This window comes from Mesoplodon densirostris, chromosome 3 (genome assembly GCF_025265405.1).
Source record: "Mesoplodon densirostris isolate mMesDen1 chromosome 3, mMesDen1 primary haplotype, whole genome shotgun sequence".
NCBI lineage: Eukaryota > Metazoa > Chordata > Mammalia > Artiodactyla > Ziphiidae > Mesoplodon > Mesoplodon densirostris.
Genome location: NC_082663.1, coordinates 107,508,195 through 107,531,347, shown reverse-complemented (window position 1 = coordinate 107,531,347; position 23,153 = coordinate 107,508,195). Strand labels below are relative to the sequence as shown.

Sequence of the window (23,153 nt, the reverse complement as noted above, 5' to 3'; positions counted from 1 at the left end):
CTTTTTTTTTTTTAAACAGTGTGGACTTGGTTCTTGTATCTCTCTTTTCATGCGTAACAGCCCAAGCGCGGCCACCCTTCAGAGGGACGATCGGCTCAGACCTGTGATCCACTGACGCCTGCCCTAGCGGCTGCGGGCCGGGGCGGAAGTGCGGGGCGGGCGCCTGGCGGCCGGGGCGGAAGTGCCGGCGCACGGCGGAAGCGGCGACCCGAGCAGCCGAAGCTCAGGTGGGTGCCGGTGGTCGGCTGCCGGCAGTTGGGCGCTCGCGGGCCCCCTCCTGGAGCCGGCACGCGGGCTGGAGAGGGGGGCACGGGAGCCCCACACTGTGCCGCACGCTGCCGATTTCGATTGTCACTACAGGAAATTTAATTAAACCGGGAGCCATAAATCCGTGAACCTCCGGGGGCAAATTATAAGCGTGAGTGTGTGTGTGTGCGTGTGCGCGATGGCGCTTTGGGAAGTGAACAGAATGACGGGTGGGAAAGGTAGCTTTTTAAGAGGAAGCAGAAAACATCACAACTTAATGCTTCTTCCGTGATTCACAGATGCCTTGCTTCGGATTTATTCGAGTTTTATGAAGAGGTAATATAATCTCGACTGGCTGAGATGACTGCCTTTTTAAATAAATATTTTTGAGCAACCATGTTGACCTTTAATTGAGGGCTGAAAGGTTTAATCGTGGGTGCTGGCAGGAGTACTGTGAGTCCTGGGGCTCTCTGGACCTCCTGTCTGCCTTTGTTGGGAAAAAGCAGCCCTCTGGGTGCTGAACCATGAGAGAATAAATCAGACTGTACAGTTCTCAAATACTTAGCCTTGTCAGTCACCCCTGACAAATATCCCTCATACAATTTTTTAAGTAAGTCCAGAGTTACAAAAAGTCCCTACTAAATTGCTACTAACCTGAATAGGCAAGTGTCTGTTTCTAAGGCTGTTCTGTTGAAGAACAAGGAGTTTTTTGCCTGGCAGATCTTTATTCTTGTTTCTTAACAGAAAGTATTTTACGTCGTACTTTATATTTTAGAGCACTTAGATCCACAGTATGGCCCAGCTAAACCCCAAGGCTCTCAGCTCCTCCAGGACAGGGATAGTATCTAAGATCTGTTATGCCCCCCACACTTTCTAGCACATTCCCCAGCATAACCACGTCTCCTTAACCACACATTACCTTGGTTAGGCAGCCATGAGAGCCATGTCTCAGTGTGGGACTGCTAAAGATGAAGTGGCTATTAGTGGCCACAGTCTTCTCATTTACTAATTATCTCAGGAATACTGTGTGAAAATGCTTATGAAGCTCTCTACCAATATTTACAGCTGTATGCATTGAGATTTAAAACACTTGGAAAAAGAAGTGTGCCCTGGAAATACTGAGTGGTTATAGTAATATTGGGGGTAAGGTGGAACTAATCATGGTTCTGTGTGAAATGTCGTAGCCTAATAACCAGGGTCCTGTTCTGCTGAGGAATTGCCTGGAACCAGAAAGGTCCTGTTGTGAAAATTAAGGTTGGCGGGGCTAGTGTTTTAGAAAGGCAGGCTCCACAGAGTTTCTTTCTTCATGCTTATTGTGGTCAGTAGTAGCTACCTGCCAAGGAAGGATCAATATTTTTATGTCTCCTTTATCGGAGGAAAATATGGCTATGTGGTTTTCTTTAGATGGATTGATGGCAGGTAAGGAAATAGAGAGGAGGATTTTCCAACTTGGGAATTTATTGGACTGTATTTCTATTTTATTCCAGATGCCTGGTTCTCAGGGACTCTTAAGTACCCAGAGGCAATGTGGAAATATGCCTTCAAAATAAGGTTTTTTTTATTATTAAGGTTTTTGTATTTCATAACATGTGCATACTCCAGCTGGCTGATGTGTTTAGTTACTCTAATGCCAGGGCTCAGGGTTTCACACGTAGCAGGACCTTGAAGAGATCTAGTACAAGTAGTACTTTTTTTTTTTATGTTCCTTATTTTAAATCTAATTTTGCCACTGCTTTATTCAAGGAGTGTACATCAGAGGAAGCCAAAAGCCAGCTGGAATAGTTCCTGCATGCAGTTTTAATCTTGTTTGCAATTATTTTGAAGGGGAGAAACTATCTGGATCCAGGGATGTGTAGCTACACAGGTAGCAGGGACTAGGTGAGCTTCCTTCATCCTTCCCCTAGTATCACATAGCAAGTTTGAGAGACAAAATTATTTGAGGAAGAATATGCAAAGTGAAAGGTTTGGGCTAAGTTTCACGTAGATATTATTCCACATCCCTACCTTCCCATCTCAGTTACAGCCGCAGAGAACTGGAGGCATGAAAACATTACTCTCTTTTTATTCCAATCCTTACCCAAGATAAGATTTCCAGAGATGGAGGCAAATGCAAAATACCTTTCTATTTTAAGAAAGGATTTCAGAGCATTTTACCAGTAATATCTAGTAATAACCATTTTACTGCTATAGGCTTCATCACTGTGGTACTGTATTATTTGTTTGTAAATCTTTCCCCTACCCAAGGTGTTTCCTTAAGGGCAGGGAAAGTATCTTAATCACTTTTATATTTCTAGTATCTGGCACGGTGCCTGGTACATAACAAACACTCAGTACATGGTATAGAAGGGAGGCTGGATCTATAAGGAGTATGAAAGCATCACTGGGAATGCAACAAGGTAGAGAAAAGAATATAAAGCAGTAACCTTTCAAGGAGCTACCAGTGCAGTTATAAATGCTGCAGTTACTAATGCCTTGATAAACAGCTTGGAGTAGGGAAGGGCATATTTGAAAATCTACAAATGGTCACCAAACTGCCTTCCAAGGAGATGTAGCCTGATCAGTTTGCATGGTCTTTGTTATACTGAATAGAGTATGCAAACTGAAAGGCCCCACCAGCCCCCTTTCCACTCTCTCTCAAGGCCTGCCATGCCCACCTCCTCACCCAAACACCTGTTGAGTGAATATTTGAAAAGTATCCATTTGAAGGTATGCCAAATTATTAGCTTACCTAGGCCACTATTATCTTGGTTTGGTCCTGCCTTAAGGATAAAGGACTTATGTTTGTTCACTATTTTAAGGCTAGGTTACCCAAATAATATTGAAGGAAAGCCACAATTATCTTTTCTACTTTACTAACATTTCAAAAGAGTTCAAAGTTGACAGCTTTTTGTATTGTAATAGGGCAGGCATGTGGTATATGCTGCTTCCTCTGTTGCCAATGGAATTCCAACAGAAACCAGAATGTTACTACTGGAAACAGATGAACTTCCTCTCATTGTTCCTGTACTTTTTCATATTAATCATGAAATAATGGGGAAGTGGCTTCTACTTTAGTCAGAGGGAAGGACATAAGACTGAATTATTTAATTTTTTAAACTCTTTTCTTCTTAAAACATGTAGTTCTTCTAGTCAGCCAAGAGAACGGATACTGTTATTTAATAGAAATTTAGTCAGCCAAAGCAGCTTAGGATATAGACTGGAAAAAAAAAAAAAAAAGAGAGATCTAAATTCAGCTCTGTTTCTCCAAGTTCGAAAATAAAGTTAATCTGTATCATCTTAGATTTAAAGATCAGAACCTCGTTCTTATAGTAAAAAGAATTCTGCCGTCCGAAGCTGAGACTTTTCCTCATTCTCTCCATCCTTAAATTAAATCTTAAACAAAATGTGGTATCTGTTATTCAGTGTGCTCTGAGGATTAACGTATAAAACTTTTTGAGACTTTTTTTGGAAAAAGGGGGTTGAACTTGGAAGTCCCTTGCAGTTCTGAGAATTCTGTGTTGGTCTCATTATACATAAAAATAGGCACTGTTCAAAGAGAAATGGAGAGGGAAAAAATTGCAGTATAAAAGGCTTTGGTAAAACAGTTTCTTTATCCATAAAGCAAGGGAAATCTCCAAAGTGTCTTGGAATCCAGTTCCAAAATATTAAGATTTTCTATCAGTGACAAGTTTTAAGTAACAAAACAGGACTCAGAGAATTGCAGAATCTCACATAACTGAGGGTGGCTGAGGCATGACCTCAAGGGTGGATAGTTCCCAACATTCAGGTATTAGTGTCACAAGTCCAAAGAAATGCTGGATTTAATATCTCAAATGTTCCAAAGTCATTTGCTACAAAATGGCTAAAAATGAATGAAGCATCTTTCAGGTCTTGTGTGGTCATGTGGATAACACGCCTCTTTGGCAAGATGAATTGGAAATGATGGAGTATTAGTGACAAATGGAAAGCATTGCCTGGGTGGATGGAGTTTGAATTGCAAACAGTTACTCTTGGAAATGAAGTTGTGTGCTTTTTAAATAGCAAGGAAACTGGCATTACTAACTGGGTACAATAAGACTAAGATGTTTTAATGAAATTGCCTTCTTTCTGGGTCAGTATTAAGTATCAGATATACCTTCAAAGGGAATGGGTCATTTTGGTTAGGGAGGATAATGTGGAGAGGAGTCTGCATAATTCCTTTTGTACTTTGTTCCCATCCCTTGAACTAACTTGATTTTGCCGTCATCTTAAATGCTATCTTTATGGAATGAGGGAATTTTCAAATTGGTTTTTAAACTCTATTAAGCCCTCATGTATAATATAACCCAACCACATTATTCAGGCTTTCTTGGCTTTCAGGAACAGCTTTGCAGCCATTATGTCTTTTTTTTTAACATCTTTATTGGAGTATAATTGCTTTACATTGTTGTATTAGTTGCTGCTGTATAACAAAGTGAATTAGCTATACGTATACATATATCCCCATATCCCCTCCCTCTTGCGCCTCCCTCCCACCCTCCCTATCCCACCCCTCTAGGTGGTCACAAAGTACCGAGCTGATCTCCCTGTGCTAAGCAGCTGCTTCCCACTAGCTATCTACTTTACATTTGGTAGTGTGTATATGTCAATGCTACTCTCTCACTTCATCCCAGCTGACACCTCTCCCTCCCCGTGTCCTCAAGTCCATTCTCTACATCTGCATGTTTATTCTTGTCCTGCCCCTAGGTTCATCAGAACCATTTTTTTTTTTTTTAGATTCCATATATATGTGTTAGCATACGGTATTTGTTTTTCTCCTTCTAACTTACTTCACTCTGTATGACAGACTCTGTAGGTCCATCCACCTCACTACAAATAACTCAGTTTCATTTCTTTTTATGGCTGAGTAATACTCCATTGTATATATGTGCCACATTTTCTTTATCTGTCTGTGGACACTTAGGTTGCCTACATGTCCTGGCTATTGTAAATAGTGCTGCAATGAACATTGTGGTACATGTCTCTTTTTGAATTAAGGTTTTCTCAGGGTATATGCCCAATAGTGGGATTGCTGGGTCATATGGTAGTTCTACTTTTAGTTTTTTAAGGAACCTCCATACTGTTCTCCATAGTGACTGTATCAATTTACATTTCCACCAACAGTGCAAGAGGGTTCCCTTTTCTCCACACCCTCTCCAGCATTTATTATTTGTAGATTTTTCATGATGGCCATTCTGACTGGTGTGAGGTGATACCTCATTGTAGTTTTGATTTGCACTTCTCTAGTGATTAGTGATGTTGAGCATCCTTTCATGTGTTTGTTGGCAATCTGTATATCTTCTTTGGAGAAATGTCTATTTAGGTCTTCTGCCCATTTTTGGATTGGGTTGTTTGTTTTTTTGATATTGAGCTGCATGAGGTGCTTGTATATTTTGGAGATTAATCCATTGTCGGTTGCTTCGTTTGCAAATATTTTCTCCCATTCTGAGGGTTGTCTTTTCATCTTGTTTATGGTTTCCTTTGCTGTGCAAAAGGTTTTAAGTTTCATTAGGTCCCATTTGTTTCTTTTTGTTTTTATTTCCATTTCTCTAGGAGGTGGGTCAAAAAGGATCCTGCTGTGATTTATGTCATAGAGTGTCCTGCCTGTGTTTTCCTCTAAGAGTTTTATAGTGTCTGGCCTTACATTCAGGTCTTTAATCCACTTTGAGTTTATTTTTGTGTATGGTGTTAGGAAGTGTTCTAATTTCATTCTTTTACATGTAGCTGTCCAGTTTTCCCAGCACCGCTTATTGAAGAGCAGCCATGATGCCTTAATAATACTGAACATTGGGGCCTCCCTGGTGGCGCAAGTGGTTGAGAGTCCGCCTGCCGATGCAGGGGATACGGGTTCGTGCCCCGGTCTGGGAGGATCCCATATGCCGCGGAGCGGCTGGGCCCGTGAGCCATGGCCGCTGAGCCTGCGCGTCCGGAGCCTGCGCGTCCGGAGCCTGTGCTCCGCAACGGGGGAGACCACAACAGTGAGAGGCCCGCATACCGCAAAAAAAAAAAATAATAATAATAATACTGAACATTGTTGCACACTCTGAATTCAGAATATGCCTCTGCCCTAGGCCAGATGCTGAGTCAGTATCTTCAGGGTTGAGGATAAGGGGAGGGGTACAGTGTGTGCAAGCCCCACTGTGTTAACAAGAATTAGTCCAGAATCCCCTTGGGACCCCTGGGTGCTAGAGGGAGTGTATAGTAACAGTATATTACTGTTCTTGATCAGCATCTTCATTTTATTTTTCTTAGCTGAATGTTTTTCTGGAAACCAACCCCATTACCAAGTAGACTCCTCTGAAGCAATGATCTGGAAAATGTGACTGCTAAGGTCCAAAGATTCTAAAACAAACTCTTGCTTACTCTGAAGATTCCTCCTCCCTTTCATTTCACATCTGTCAGCTTGCTATAGGCCTAGGCAAACACAGCAGCACTTCTGGACATGGAGGAGAATGCCAAGATGATGAGGGTCTGCCATTAAAAGTCATTCTTTAAATGTGTCCATCACTAAGAAAGAAACACATTATTCTTCCTTTTCAGAGGCACTTTTCCATCTCAGATGCTCAAACAGTTGCAAGATCAGTGTCCAGCCACCCTAATGTCGCCTCCCCCATTTTCCTGCTGGGTCTTTTCTGATGCCAAGGCTTCCCAGTTATGACTGAGGATCTAGAGAAGCAAGTTTGCGAAGAGCAAGCTCGTTTACACTTCTGCCCAGATCTGTGTATGAATTTTGGTCCTCTTTTAATGGCCTAGCATTTTAGATTCCTACAGGTAACTACTTCCAAGCCTTTCTTTGGAGACCTTTGACGTCTTGAGCTATTGCCATGGCATTTCTTCTGTATGTGGTTTCCCCTTCTCTGATCTGGAGGATATTTAAAAAGCAAAGTCTACGAGCAGAGTTTCTCCTAGTCTCTGTAAAATGAGAGAACAGGGCAGGGGGTTGTATTTCCATTTTACAGTTGATGAAACAGGCTTAAAGAGATGAGGAATTGCCTAGCATCAGAGAACTAATTAGTGGAATTGCCTGTCTTTGGGGTTTATATTTATGAAATCTGCACACAGAAATGCATCCAAGAATTCAAACATGCTGAATTCCAACTGAAACTCTGTAAGAAATAGTCACTTTAAAGCTCTAGATGAAGAATCATACCACTTGTGCTTAATTCCCCTGACTGATGAGTTCATGGGAACTATGTTCATTTAAATTTACTTTGACCTCTCTACATAATTTATTCAAAAATACTTTGGAACAAGTTTTGTCTTGAAAGATTATTAATAAGTCCAACTTTACCACTGCCTAGGCAGCTTCTGTTTTGATGTACAAGGGTTGGGTTGAGGATATCATTGGTAAAGTAATAGTGGTACTGAATTTTCTCTTCCTTGAAAATATAAAGGCAAGTATTGGGAAGGAGCAACTGGAAGGGAAGTGACTTTTGTTCAGAACTTATCAAGGGGAAACCTCTACCCCTTGCAAACTGAATTTCAGTGCCCTGTTCTGTAACTATGTGAGACCTGAGTAAGGTAAGCCAGTACCTGGTGCCGAGGTGTTTGCTGGTCTAGGTATTCAGTCTTAGGAGAAGATAAATATGCTGGGTCTTTGATCAGTGATATCATGTCTTAGGAATTCCTATTTAAGTAATGTTCACAATCTGAAGTTTTCAGCTATTTCTGTTTGAAATATTTTTCAGTTTTGCAATTCCCTATTTCTGAGACTATTATGCCTAGAGTTTTAAATCTTCCTTTTGGGGCCAGTAAAAGCACATTTCAGTCAGTAGAAACATCATCATTATCATTATTAATAACAATACCTTATTTTTTGTATTATTTAGTAATAAATAGTTAAGCCTTATTTCTCTATTCTGCTTTTTAACTTATACAATGATTTTTACATTTATTATCTCTTTTTAAGACAGTAAAATTTTGCTTTTACTCTTCTCCCCTACCCCACTGCCTCCATCCTCACCAGAAATATCCCCTTTTACTTAAGATGTGAAATTAGGCAAGAGTCAGACAAGGTAGTTCATTTTAGGGGTAGGCATTGGTTGGAAGGTTTCATTCTTTTGGAGCAACATGAGACGCATCTCATCTGATTTGTGGTAGCTTCTTTGACTACCCCTATTCTAGTCCAAGCCCTTATCACTCTTTTTGACAGTGGGCCACTCCCCTCTTTCTGGAGACACTTTCTCCTGTTGGCTTCCATGATGGCCCACTTTTCTGATTTTCCTCCTACCTCACCAGCCTTTCTGCCTCCTTTGCTGGCTCCTCTCTACCCAACTTCTGAATGTTGGATTGCCTCAGAGATTTGTTCTGGGTCCTCTTCTTTTTCTCTGCTATTTAGATGATCTCATGATCTCAGGTGTAATTACAGCCCTTAAACTGAGGGAGTCTCAAATTTCTATCTCCAGCCCTGGTTTCTCTCCTGACTACCAAACCTGTACACGCGACTTTCTACTTGAGTCTCAGCTTCTCCCTCACTGAGCTCCCAGACCCATACATCCTTCAATCTGTTCCTGCCTCAGCTGCCATTTTAGTAAATGGCACTGCCACCCACCCAGCAGCTCAAAACCAAAACTAGAATAGTCCTTACTGTCATTTTTAATTCCTCATATCCAGTTCATTGGCAGGTCCTTTGGCCCTGTCCACACCACCCTCCTTTCTCACCTGGACTACGGCAGTAGCCCCTAACTGGGTCCCTGCTTCCACTCTTGCCATCCATTCTCACACAGCATTAAAGTCGCCTTTTTAAGATGTACATGAGGGACTTCCCTGGCGGTCCAGTGGTTAAGACTTCACCTTCCAATGCAGGGGGTGAAGGTTCGATCCCTGGTCAGGGAGCTAAGATCCCACATGCCTCGTGGCCAAAACACCAAAACAGAAAACAGAAACAATATTGTAACAAATTCAATAAAGACTTTAAAAATGGTCCACATCAAAAAAATATATTTTAAATAAATATAAAATGTACATAAGACCCATCACTTCCCTCCTCTAAATCTAACTGTGTGAAAATAGAACCTCAGTTCTTTAACATAGCCTGTGAGGCCTTAGGTGATCCAACCCCCACTGACCTGTCTCCTCCACTCTTCCCCTTGCTTACTGTGCTTTAGCCACATGGTCCTTTCTGTTTCTTCCACTAAGTCAAGGTTGTCCTTACCCCAGAGTCTTTGCACTTACTGTTCCCTGTCCCCAAAATGCTCTTCCTTCAGATCTTTGTACCTTCTCAGCCTTTAGCCTCAGCAAAAATGACACCTGCTCAGAGCATTTTATTTAAAGGACCTGCCTTAGTCACCATCACATCACCCTGTTTCACTCCCTCCCCTCTGCTTACCACTGTCTGATGTTGAGAGACATAAAAGAGTCTCTTTAACTTCCCTATAATATGGACCCCATGAGGCCAGGGACTTGACTTTTCTGTTCACCACTGAACCCAGTACCTATGAGTATCTAAGACATGGAAAACAGTAGGTAATTGTTGAATCAATGATCTCATCCCACACCTGGATTTTCATAATTGAACTCTTCCACATCACCATTCTTCTTTCCTTTGCAGCCATCCTGCTCGCTGTTGCCAGATCAGTCTCCTAAAACACTGATTTTATCACATCACTCTCGTTTAAAACCCTTCATTGGCTCCCATCCAAAAGGCCACAGCATTCCTACTTCATGCCTTTGTGTCTAACCCTGGCTTCGGAATGCTTCCCCTTTTTCTACGTATCGAAATCCTACATGATTTAGGATCCTTCTCTTGTGAAACCACTTCCAATCTCAGCCCACAGTACTCTTCCTTTCTCTTATGACATTTAAAGTTGCCCATTAGATGTCCCTGTTGTGATCTCTCTTGTATTTATATTGTTTCCGTGAGGAATTTAACACCCTCCTCCTGAATCTGCTGGAGTACATCTCTCTATAATTCTTGTTGCTTGTATACAGAATGTGGAGTTGATTTCTCCATGTGAGAGTTTTATTTGGAGGGAAAGAAATGGACTAAACACCAGACAGGATGAAGAAAAAACAATAATGGCTTATTTTGCTAAGAATTTGAAGCGGTGAGGGGGGGATATGGGGGCAGAGTGTATGTACCAAGTGATGGATATGTAAATGCCATATACCTTCAGTGAAATTATAATCTTACTGGTTAGGCCAGGCCCACACTTCAAATAGTTAGAAAACTTTTGCACAAATCAGTGTGTTGAATGAAAATTAACAGAGCACCCACTGCATTCAAACAGTGTAGTAGAAACATCCAGATACTTGGAAACCCCACAGTCATGGTAATAATTTAAAAAAAAATAAAAAGGGGTTTTGTCTGTAGGAACTCATATGACCAGTCATTCCTTTCTGGGACTGATTCTCTACAGGCTTCTCTGCCCCCATGTGGTAAACCTGTTGGCACTGAAGCCTGGAAGTAGAAGCTGCAGGGAATGAAGTGGACATGCAGGGTATGTCTGCTCAGGGTTTCATGTGTTATGTGGGATCAAATCAGCAGTCCAAATGCATAGCCAGGCGAGGCTGTGGTGATCATTTCGCAATGTATGCAAATATCAAATCATTATGTTTTACACCTGAAACTAATATAATGTTATGTTATTTTAAAAAAAAGAAAGAATGAAGCTGAGCATGAGGCCATGTACAAGTGGGCCCACAGGTGGCTGGTGAGCTGGGGATCCCTGTTGTAATATCATGTCTGAGTTGGTGCTACCTCCTTGGTGGTTCCCCTGGCCAGGCACCCTGACTGCCGTGGCTGAGGTGCTGAAAAAGAACCTGAGATCTCACGCACGCAGGGAGTGAGGGCCCCGCTCCAGGTTGCCTTCCACCCCCTACCCTCTGTTTCTGTTCTACAGCCTCATTCTAACCCTGCTTAACCCCTTGGAACTGACACCTCAAAGTATCTGCTCAATTTGCAGCTTTGATTGTGTCTCTATATGCTGCGTCTCCTTGTCACTCTTGGCTCCACACTGGGACCCAAGATCCTAGGGTAGGCTCTCACTTGTTGGGGAGAGAGGGAGGTTTGGACACAGCTGACTGACCAGAAGCATATAAGACCACTGGGGAGGCATCATTTGTCCCTGTTTCCCTGGATTAAGTAGAGCCCAGTGACCCAGATGAGTCCCCTAAGAGCAACCTTACCTCATTACATAAACTTTCAGTAACCTAAAATAATGGATTTTGTTCCCAAGAGAGGGATGTGTTTGTGTGTGTGTGCGCGCACATGTCTTTCTAGTCATTGTGTAAAAATAGGAATGTTGTACTTAGATGGTAATGAATGTGAAATGGAGCACTTAACATCTCACATGGCATAAATGACGGGACGGAAGCCTTGAGCCTCTTTCTGGAACACAGGTTCAGCAAGAGTGACGGTAATAGTGTTTGGTTAATGTCAGCTCAGCATTAAATTTACATTGTATTCTTGTGAAGAAGCTCCAACGTTATCTGTTAATAAGGAAGGTGGTACCTGAGTTTATATAAACTTTTTGATTTTGCACATGAGCTAAGAACACTGCAGCTTGCTGATGAGGGATCATATGAGCTTGGAGATTCAGTGTGCCCAAGGACTCTTCATATGAACAAAAATTCTGGTCAGTGAAGGTCAGTTTCTCTACTCAAGCGAGAACAATGTTGTTTCCCTTCGAATCAGACACACACAGCATTTGAAGAATCCAAGAACCCCACATAAGTGATGTGCAGCCATAGCCTGGGCGGCTCCTCATGCAAGAAATGAATAATCCTTAATAAAGGCTCAAATGACCCTGGCTTCTTTCTATGCAGTAATCAGTTGTATTAATGGTATGTCCTTCAGTGCTTCGCAGGGAAAATGCTATAAAGTTATCTTCCTTATCTTGCTTCAAGGAGGGCTGAATTGGTCCAGTCAGTCCTCCTCCATGTTGTTATTTGATTCTGCCATAAAGACCACTGAAGTGGGCCTCAGTTTTGTTGAAAAGCCAGCATTCCCTTTCTCTTTCAGGGTGATCCATGCCTCTGAGCGGCAGCAGACTTGAAACAGCAGGAGTCACCATCTTTATTGTTAGGCTGTGGAATTTGTTTTAGGCACATTCTAAATCCAGTCTTATGCTTTTTTTTTTGTCTGTGACAAAGGTGACCCAATTGTGCTTCTTTGATATTATGAACACAGCTCTTTTTGCTCATATCACAGAGGCATGTAACAAAATACAAAGGATAAAATTGTGTCTTCGTGTGTAGTAAGGACACACACTTCATGACTAAATTCAGTGACATAATCAGAAAGGTGCTATCCTCCCACAGTCATGAGCCAACAGGCATAGACCGCCTTTCAGAGTATTTTTTATAGTGCTGAGATACTGTTCAAAAATAATAGAACTAATGAAAATGTCACATTGTCAGAGTAGCCAATATTAAGATTTTACTTCAAGAAAGCATGATGGGGTGACTGTGACATTGACAGCAGTGGTGTTAGGGTTTGGGGTGTTCCAGTTGCAGTGTAACATTTTTCATTTTACTTTTCATTTCTAGAACTAAGTGAGCTCCAGTGTTCAGAACTTTAGCCATAATATCTTATTTCTGCCTAGGAGAGGTATGGGAATTTTTTTTTTTTTGGTATCAGACTCTAATATAATTTTATAATACAGTGCCTACAAAGAAATAAGTTAATTTAACAATGTGGTAAAACGCACGTGCCCTAGTGCGCTAGGGCATTTGGAAAATATGCAGGTAGTAAAATTGCATAATGCTAATGCATTTCTCAGTAAACATATGTGCCATGTTTAAGTGATTAAATACATATTTTAAAAAAGGAGAAATAGAGACTAACATGGAAAAGAGAACTAGTTTTAAACAAGATGGTTGTGGCATCTCTGAAGACTTTACTTAGCTTTTTGGGTTGGTTGAACAAGTATTCTAGCAAATCTGGAACGAAGAGCAACTCTGTTTACTCTGACAGGTTTTATTTGTCTTGGGTGCAACCAAGACCACATGCTGTGTTTTGTCATGTTGGAAATACTGAAGCAGATTTCCATTGTGAATGTGAATTTTTTTTTTTTAACAAAAGCCTTAACACCTCAGTCTCAACTCAGTTAGGTGAAAGCAGTAAGTTTTCCATTCCTTACCAGCCTGACATCAATAAATCTTAAATCCCTCCACCAAAAGCACACAGCTGCCGTTCACTGTCCTGGTTGTAACCTTAGGTCACTGCCTCAGATAGCCTGCTCCTTCTCATTTCCAAGAGCTATCTTTCTACCTTTACTCTCACAAAACTGATTTTTAAATTTTTCTTTCTCCTTCATTTAAGACAGTTTCTTTAACTTCATACCCTAGGAGGGTGTCCCACTGTTGGCATAAGGCCTTGCCAAAACCAACGATGCAGAAATTTCTACCTGTCAAAAACATGGCTAGCATTCCATTGATACTTCCCCTTCCTTTATATCCTCTGTAGACAGAGCCATGTTTGGAAGCTATTGTCTCCAACCACATTCACCTATTGGAGTGTTGGTTCTGCTGAATTTATGGAACATATTATATATACCAGGGCTTATCACTTAGTTGAAAGCAGCACAGCATATTGTGAAATTGTTTAGATCCATTTTCCTCCTTAGAATAATGCTGGGTCCTTGTAAAATCCTTATTACTTTCCTTTTTTATGCATTATCAGGACCATTTAGTTAGCAGGGAGATCCAGGGAGAAGTGGAAGACTAAGGATTTAAGAGAGAAGGAAAGATTATTGTTTTCACAGATCAGAATCCAATCCTTTTGTCCCGTCTACTTTACTCTGGTGTGATATGGATTTAGTGCTTTTCTCTAAAGTCATATCATTCTGTTTGAAATGAGTTTAAAGCTAATCCTATGCTGAGAAGCCTGGTCACCAGTAGAGATTAGTACATAATTATTACAGGCGTGCTCTCTGGAGCAGAGCAGGAGGAGATTCAAGGTGGTGGTGAAGGGGCTGGGGCCAGCTGCAGTGCCCTGGCCTGCATCTTGTGGACACCATGAGGAGCACTGACCTTTAGTTAGGATATGAGATCCGCCCACATAGTGACTGCTGTGCACACTGAGTGTCTGATCAGGGTTAGAGGTGAGACTAAAGAGGGGGGGAAAGGCTCACTCCAGTACTATTAACATTCGAACAACTATTTGAACACCTACTATGTACCAGGTTAATTGTAGATGCTCAGGAATATTGGGGTGAACAAGTATCTGCTCCTATGGAACTCATGTTGTAGTAGAGGGGACATATAGGTAAAGAAATAATTTTAGATAGTGAAGGATAAAAGAAAACCACAGCAAGATATGAGGAAGAAGAGTGGTGGACTGGCCCACATTGGTAAGGTAGTCACTAAGGCATCTCTAAGGAGGTGACATAAGCCCAGGCCAGATGAGGAGCTACTTAAGAGTTTTTCATGCAGAGAAACAGCAAGTACAGAAATCCTGATGAAGAAATGATCTTTGGTTATTCAAGGAACAGAAAGAAAATCTTTGTGCTGCAAGTTGCCAAGATAAGGGAGGGGAAACTGATAGATGAAGTTGGAGAGATAGAGTAAAGAGAAGTTAAGAAATGAAGATACCAGGAATGAATTCATGCAGGGAATATTGATAAGTGATAAAGTCAACAGTGTATATGTGTTTTAAAAGTGAAATCATATCTGTAGTTTAAAGGACAAAGCTGGAGGCTCAGTAGAATAACTAGGAATAAGTAGGGTGTCTTATGTCCAGCAAAGTAGCAGGATGAGAGAGCTTCAAAGCCTAGTGTTTGACATGCTGCTATTAGCAAGCTGTTCTTATTGGAATATCTCCAGTAGAAACACTAGTACATTTGTGGATGTTTTAAAAAACGATGACCATCTCCTTTTAAAATACTTCTTAGAAGAGCTGAGTAGATTTTTGTTTTTGACAGGTTGACTCAGCCTAACCTCCCCTATAAGTTCCTCTAAGGACAGCTCTGTGTTTCCCCACCTCTTGCAGCAGAGGGGCATAAATCTCATAAGTAATAGCTTTAACCTTCAGCTGCAGACTTGTGCTTCTTGCTTACTATCTCCTTTACCATGAAGGTGGCTGGGCATTGTTGAATGCTTACCTATAAGATAAGCTATCTCTGCGAATAAAAACCATTTCAGGAAACTTCCCACATTTTAGGGGATCATCAGGATGCTAGCAAAATCTGCAGGTGAAATTTAATTTTTTATTCTAATTAACAAGCCCATGGAATTTGCTTACAGAAACCAAGTTATTAGACACACAACTAATCCATACATTTGGATTTTTTCCCATTCTAAATCCTAAATTTGGAATACAGTGAATATTGAGGCATCATGAAGACTTGCCAAACATCTTGGCCTCTCTGACACTCCTGGACTCCAAGAAGCACATCTGAAGTTTTCAAATTCCATCATAGATTTGCAGCTTACCATTTCTGTTATAAAGAGCAAAGTCTACGGCACATAAGTTTACTCTCTATTTTTCTTTTGGCAGAATTAAGATGCTCTGGTTTCAAGGAAATAGCATGCAACTTGCCAAACACTCCTTTCAACTGCTCTTGAGAAATCTCTCTGCCTCTAAGACTGCTCTGCCTGTGCTAACCTTATTCACAAAGGTACAGAGTAAAAAGTAAAATCACTACTTTAAAAACATAAAGGATTAAAATGTTGGGTGAAGAAAGTTGTACATTTAAGAAAGGGGAAAAATGTTGAAAGGAAAGCAATGGTATAAATTTTCTTCAGACATGCTCCTCAATTTTTCAGTTCCAGTTACAACAGTGGTAACTCTTTATCCTACCCTACTACCCTATCCTACTTCATTGTGTCACTGTTATCAGGAGGTAAATTAATATATTTAATCGTCATCTGATCCATACATTGAAAGAAAAGAACTATCAGATGTTTACAAGTGTATCACTTAGAAATATAGTCAACTCTTACTATTTGTGATAGTCATGTTCTATAAAGTCACCACGAACACTGAATTAGCAAGTACTGAACTACTACTGCTCCTAGGGAAAATATAGGGTTAGGTTCCTATGAGCTTCTGGTCACAACATTTATTTTTGAACTGATCAATACATAACCTTGTTTTACGTGTGTTTCTGTTTAAAGGCACCTTATTTAACATATATTGTTGATTCATTAACACTGAGCTCAGGGCCAACAGCACTGTAACTTATGCATGAACAAAGCTTATCTAACACAGTATTTTCTCCGTAAGGCACATCACAGCCTTCTTATGCTTAGAAACACTGGACAGCACTTCAGCACTATGCTTGGGCCATTTTAAATCGCAAAATAACCAAGAAAAAGCACAAAAATGCAAAAAGAGTGGCACTAAGTAGAAAAGGACACTTGTTTACAGTATGAGAGCTGGAACAAGAAGGCAGAGCATCATCCTGTCCCACCTCAGCCAGAAATGTGCACTTTGAGCAACTCAAATTTTTCGCTGCTCTATGCACCTGCATGTCTGTGAATGACTACAGAAACTTGGGTATTGATTTTAGGGTTACAAATAAGTTTTAGCTAATAGATGAATTTGCAAATACAGAATCCACAAATAATGGGACTGACTGTACTTATTTTCTTATCCCTAACACTGGTTTTAAGCTATAAAGCAAGTTTAAATTTAAGAGCTTTTTCCTCTAAAATTTATAAGACAAACATTATGGATTTCCTTTTGCTAGTTAACATTACTTTGTGTGATTTGTAATCAAAACAGAAATAAACTGCAGGGTAACAGAATTACCTTTAGTGAATAATATTGCCATTCAAACAAAAAAGGTCTCTTGTTTGATAGATTTTTTTCAGATTTCAGGCATTTTAGCAATTTGAATATATCTGACAGTTATCTAATAACAAAGTTTAAGTCTTTTAAAAACTTCTTATTGAAAATAGTTAATCTTTACTTTTCATATTCATAAGTATATATTGCATTATTATGGAATAAAAATATTTCATCATTTGTGTCTACATATGAGAAATGTGTGTGAAAATTAACCACAAAAATAAAATAATCCCTTAAGGCTAACGGTGCTCACTCAGCCTAACTATTCTGCACTATTTTTCAGTTTGAACAACAGCCAGGTTAGCCAAAAACATGTGCCAAAGCAAAACACACGGGCCTCCCTGGTGGCGCAAGTGGTTGAGAGTCCGCCTGCCGATGCAGGGGATACGGGTTCGTGCCCCGGTCTGGGAGGATCCCATATGCCGCGGAGCGGCTGGGCCCGTGAGCCATGGCCGCTGAGCCTGCGCGTCCGGAGCCTGTGCTCCACAACGGGAGAGGCCACAACAGTGAGAGGCCCGCACACCGCAAAAAAAAAAAAAAAAAAAAAAAAAAAAAAAAAAAAAAAGCAAAACACACTAATCTTCCACTCAGCTTAAAATTTGTACCAAACCCTTCATTTGTGTCATTAGACATATAATAAGACATTACTCTCAGCTCCCGGAGTTCACAGTCCTCTGAAAGAAAAAGTACAGTATCAGGTCTCTTTCAGTTATAAATAACAGAAAGTACTACCCAGAGTGGCTTAAACAAAAAAAGGATTTTATGGGTTAGTCTGGTTTCAGGAGTAGCTTGATTCTGAAACTTAAGCACATTACCAGTCTCTTCAGCACTCCATTCTCTAGGTTAAATCAGTTCACACTCTGGCTCTTCATATGGGTAACTGCAGCGATCCCAAGCCTCAGATCTCACATTTCAGGTATCTACAGAAACTCCAGCAAAACCGTCACACTATCCTTTGGCTCTGATTGGCCGATCCCTGAGCCATTTGTAGTCGAAGGGCTACAATATGCTGGATGCCTCAGCCTAAATTAGGTGTTCCACACCCGTTCAGGGAGGAGTCAGCCACATACTGAGAGCAGTTCTGTGAGGCAAAATCACAGCATTCTTGCTACAAGAAAGGGGAATGGGTGGTAGACAGCCAACCCACCAAATGTCCACTACAATTCAGGGATAGGGTAAATAAGTGCTGTATTGGCACACTGAAAACCCTAGACAAGGATGTACAAATGTTCCAGACCACTGGGTCTTGTCATTTTTCAGCTCATAGATTTCTTTAAAATTTGATGACCTTTCCTCATAAAAATACATACACACGTGATAATTTGCCCAGACTTCCATAGTCCCTGGGTTGTTTGTTTTGTTTTGTTTCTGGCTGCACCGCACAGCTTGTGGGATCTTAGTTCCCCGACCAGGGTTTGAACCCGGGCTCACAGCAGTGAAAGCGTGGAGTCTTAACCACTGGGCCACCAGGGAATTCCCGTTCTCTGTGTTTTAAAATAAATAAATAAATAAAACACCCGATCCTAGCTCTACTAAAGTCTTTTTATTATAAAAGCAAATAGTACCAAATTTGGTACTTCTGCAATTTCACTGGTTCTTGTTTTGCTTTTGCTTTTAAGATCCTCTCTTGACTTTTTGAAACTTTCTCAGAGAATTTTAACGTGGTTATCTTAAAAATCACAGACTGGGCTTCCCTGGTGGCTCAGTGGTTAAGAATCTGCCTGCCAATGCAAGGGGACATGGGTTGGAGCCCTGGTCCGGGAAGATCCCACATGCCATAGAGCAATTAAGCCCGTGCGCCACAACTACTGAGCCCATGCGCCACAACTACTGAAGCCCACATGCCTAGAGCCTGTGCTCTGCAACGAGAAGCCACCACAATGAGAAGCCCATGCACTGCCACAAAGAGTAGCCCCTGCTTGCTGCAACCAGAGAAAGCCCGCCGCAGCAACAAAGACCCAACGCAGCCAAAAATAAATAATTTTTTAAAAAGTCACAGACTATCCATAATCTATTTATTGATAATGCTAAAATAACATAATGAGCCCTGAAGCAGGAAAATACGGCCAGAAGGACTTTTCTGAAGGAAAACTGTCTTTTGATGATCCAGGTTCTTATTTCAAAATAAGGTGAGTTAAGCTGGAGGAAGGGCCTCCGTAACAGCTCATCTTTTCCTGTCATGTTAAAAAGCAGGTTTTATATAAGCATCAGTAATGTTGAATCTATTTTTAGCTCATACAAGAGAACCTATAGTAGTACCTGTTCATTGAGTCAAGACCTGAGAAGCCTTTAAAATCTGCCAATGATCCATAGCATTCTCGGCAGACTTCTCCTCTAGATGGTTAGGGTGCAAACAACAATGGGCACTAAAACTCCCTTGCTCCTAAGGTGGAGAGTTAGTCTAGGAAACCTGTTGCTGACACTTGTAATGAGAAAACTGACAAAACATTGAAGAGTTGGTACAATCATCACCCAAAATAGAGATTTTTCCCTTTTAAAAATGGGACGATCACTATCTAACTCCATCCCAATGGGTTATTAGGAAAAACAGGCTGGGGAATCCCCTGGCAGTCCAGTGGTTAGGACTTTGCACTTTCACTGCCATGGGCCCGGGTTCATTCCCTGGTCAGCGAACTAAGATCCTGCAAGCCACGCGGCGCGGCCAAAAAAAACAAAAACAAAAAACGGAAAAACAGGCTGGCAACTCTCAGTGCCCCCCAATCAAAACAGACTTTAAGACATTCTGGTGATGTCAGCCAGACCTGGAAGGTGCTCCTGACCTAGGAAGGACAAAGCCCTAGGACTATAAATGATATGGAAAATAATCTTCCTAGATATCAATTAGATGAAGCCAGTAACAAAAAGTGTAAGCATCTAAATGTATTGTGTGTACATATATATACACAGATGTACATATATACATACATATATGTGTAACAAATATAAGCATCAACATTTACTAAATAGATTTATTTGTCAAGAAAAATCAAAACACAACTAAAAAATGCTGAAAGCCCATTTACCATGAAATACTAGCTATTTTATAAGATTCTGTGGCAGTGTTTTGCTTTGGAAAATAAAACAGTATAACCTGGTAGAAAACTGTCCTTTAAAATAAGTATAATCTGCTGCTTGTGGTTTTTGTCAGGCTGAATGCCATTCTTTGGGTTTAATGGCTTTTTTCGTCCCGTAGGATCCGTGCCCCCTTTGTGATGAAGCCAAGGAAGTACTGGAGCCTTATAAAAACAGGGTAATATAATACAGTGTGGCTTTATGTATATGGAATAGATACTGTATGTAGTATAAAGTATCTGCCTGGATCCTTTCTTTAAGAAAAGAGATTGAATGATTTTGTCATTTAAATTTTATTGAGAGAGATTTTAGTGCTAATTTCCATAAAAGTCATTATACCTAAGTGTTTTTCTCTGAGCAGTACTGGTTTTCTTACTCTGACCCTTAAAATGAGTCAAAGTTAACTAGCAGGTACAGCATTTGGGCCTTCTGTTAAGTTTTTGTCCCTATTCCTTTTATCTTATGTTGTCATTTCCATGAAAGTGTTTTCCTGTAGCAAACCATAACACCTTTCCCAATCTTACAGCCAAAACATGTCTTTCTTGATTCTCAGGCAGCTTCCCAGTTGGGACATTGTTTATTTCATTGGGAACTGAGTAGTAGGTGGATGCTGAACCTAACAGATGTAACAGAAAAGTAGCAAAATTAGGGAATGTAAAGAAATCAATCAGGTTATGCAATTCAGGGTCATTAGCTGCCTGTGGACCTCAAACAACAACAGTAAAAACCTCTCAGCATTAGAACCAGTCTGGGGATCAGTTTGTCACTACAGCCGTTGCGTTGTTCCATGTTCTCTGAAATCTAGAGCTTTAGTCCGTCTCTGTCTCAGTTTATTTTACAGGAGGTGGACATCACACTTCCAGAAAACTCTGCTTGGTATGACAGGTATAAATTTGACATCCCTGTCTTTCATTTGAATGGCCAGTTTCTGATGATGCATCGAGTAGATGTCTCAGAACTTGAAAAACAGCTCCAGAAACTTGAGCAGCAAGGTGTGGGAGGCTGATGAATGCCCTCATGATTTTCCACCCTCTCTGTCCGGAACTCATTTTCCTGAGGAAATGACTGTGGCCTCATGCTCCTTTTGTCACTTTCACACAGCTCTAAGGATGTTCTGAACTCAGTGGTGCCAAATAAATGGTAATATTCCTCTTGTGATTAATGGAAGTACCAATGTGGGAACTGTTTACCTGTTGGCATTTTATAAAATAAGAGGAGTGTATTGGCAGGGAGGGGATGATGGAAGGCAGGAGAAATCTACTTGTTTTATTTATTTTTCTCCTTTGTATTAGTATGGAAGCATTTCACATTCATTGGACAGAGCCGTTTATAGGAAAAATGCTATGTGTCCCTGTTGCTGCCCTAAGGGCTTAACTTTTTAATGAAAGAATAAATGTTCTTCCACTTGGTAGATAAAGTGAAATGTGAATTGTTAATAACTGTGCACAGTCAATAAAAGGATGTTTTAACAAATGCATCTGTATGAAGTCTATCTCAGAGGAATTTAATAATACCTGTTTAAAATTAGAGCTCATTTTTTTCGATATAAGAGAATAATTATCCTAGCCAAAGACACTTTGTTTGAGAAGAACAAAAGACTTAAACCCCAAAATGTATATAAGAATCTCAACGTGTTTTACAGGTAGTCAGTAAACTGATTTGTAATATTTGAGTACTGCCTTTGATAGTTTTTCAGTTATCATCAACTGAGTTAATTCAGCTTTTTTGTGTGTGTGTGGTACGTGGGCCTCTCACTGCTGTGGCCTCTCCTGTTGCGGAGCACAGGCTCCAGACGCGCAGGCTCAGTGGCCATGGCTCACGGGCCCAGCCGCTCCACGGCGTGTGGGATCTTCCCAGACTGGGGCACGAACCCATGTCCCCTGCATCGGCAGGTGGACTCCCAACCACTGCATCACCAGGGAAGCCCAATTCAGCTATTTTTAAGACAGTGGTTTTATCAAGTTTTAATATCTTGGGGAAAATTCACATCTGACCATAACTGAACAGATATGTCATCTAAAGAAAAAATATTCTTCACCATTTTATGTAAAGTATTAAAAATGTAGTTGTGTACTCTTATTTGTATTTAGTCAGGTTCAGCCAGTAGAGGAATGGATTCATTTAAAAACAAAACTGCCTTTTCCTCTTAAAATCTCATCATTGCAATTTCATCTGTAATGAAATTCTTTTGAGAACTATTTCTATGAATTTGGATAGTGTGATTCACTTAGCTAGATTTTAATTTTATCAGTATGAGTTAGTCTTAGAAATTAGAGAATTTTAAAGCTGGCCAACCTTAGACATTGTTTAGTCCCGCCCCCCTCATTTTATACCTGAAGAGGACTCTGACATTCAGAGTTTCAGGAAGTTAGCTAAGGTCACACAGACAGTCAGATATCAGACCAGGTCTTGGCACCCATCCCAAATTTCTTGTACTACCTGGGTTCCCTGCGGAGGCCTCGTGCTATCTCACATAAAGCATTCTTAACCATTATGGATCCAACACAAATTAAGAAACAACTTTAAAAGCCCTCCAAAGTAACAATAGGAAAAAAAATCTTACAATTGAATGCCATTGTTTCTAATTTATAAATTTTTGGAACACATCTTATTTGATTTTGTAAATATTCATTGAGCCCTGTGGTAGGCAAAATTTTAGGGTGACCCCAATGAACCATTACCCTTGTATTCCCTCCCCTTTGAATATGGATGGAACTTATGGATATGATGAAATATCCCTGCTGTGATTATGTTACATTATAGTACAGGGCAAAAGGAAGATTATCCAGGTGGGCCTGGTCTAATCAGGTGAGCCCTTTAAAAGGAGAGTGTTCTCTCTCGCTGGTTGCAGAAGATGAAATCAAAGAGATGTGCTCCAGCTAGCCTTGAAGGAAGCAAACATGCTTCCTTCCATGTTGTGAACTGCCAACAAGCCAAGAAACTGGGCAACCTCTAGGAGCTGAGAGTAGTTCTTGGCCAACAGCCAGCAGGAAAATGGAGACATCAGTCCTACAGCTTCAAGGAGATGAATCCTGTCAACAATTAGTGATCCTAGAAGAGGACCATGAAACCCAGGTGAGAATCACAGCCCTGGCTTACACCT

At 40.7% G+C, this 23,153-nt stretch overlaps 1 protein-coding gene and 1 long non-coding RNA gene across 5 annotated transcripts in view; one reads left to right on the top strand and one right to left on the bottom strand.

Moving 5' to 3' along the window:
* LOC132485387 (uncharacterized) overlaps positions 1–23,153 on the bottom strand; it is a 135,943-nt gene that overhangs the window by 100,125 nt on the left and 12,665 nt on the right. The gene's annotated exons all lie outside the window — the stretch shown is intronic.
* C3H5orf63 (chromosome 3 C5orf63 homolog) lies at positions 185–21,503 on the top strand. Of its 4 annotated transcripts, none has more exons than XM_060091899.1 (5): positions 236–418; positions 546–582; positions 15,683–15,803; positions 20,172–20,228; positions 20,892–21,503. In XM_060091899.1, exons 2-5 carry the CDS (start codon positions 575–577, stop codon positions 21,054–21,056), a joined length of 351 nt encoding a protein of 116 aa, XP_059947882.1. In that variant the 5' UTR covers positions 236–418; positions 546–574; the 3' UTR covers positions 21,057–21,503. The 4 variants fall into 4 exon arrangements, with proteins under 4 accessions (XP_059947883.1, XP_059947882.1, XP_059947881.1 ...); XM_060091898.1 differs by having other exon boundaries at positions 20,880–21,503; XM_060091900.1 differs by lacking the exons at positions 236–418; positions 546–582 and adding an exon at positions 185–227 and having other exon boundaries at positions 20,880–21,503.

Excerpts from the sequence above, each read along its gene's own strand:
- C3H5orf63 (XM_060091898.1), top strand. Across the intron at positions 15,804-20,171 it reads TGCTAACCTTATTCACAAAG|GATCCGTGCCCCCTTTGTGA; the intron begins GTACAGAGTAAA and ends TTCGTCCCGTAG. Across the intron at positions 20,229-20,879 it reads TGGAGCCTTATAAAAACAGG|TTTATTTTACAGGAGGTGGA; the intron begins GTAATATAATAC and ends TCTCTGTCTCAG.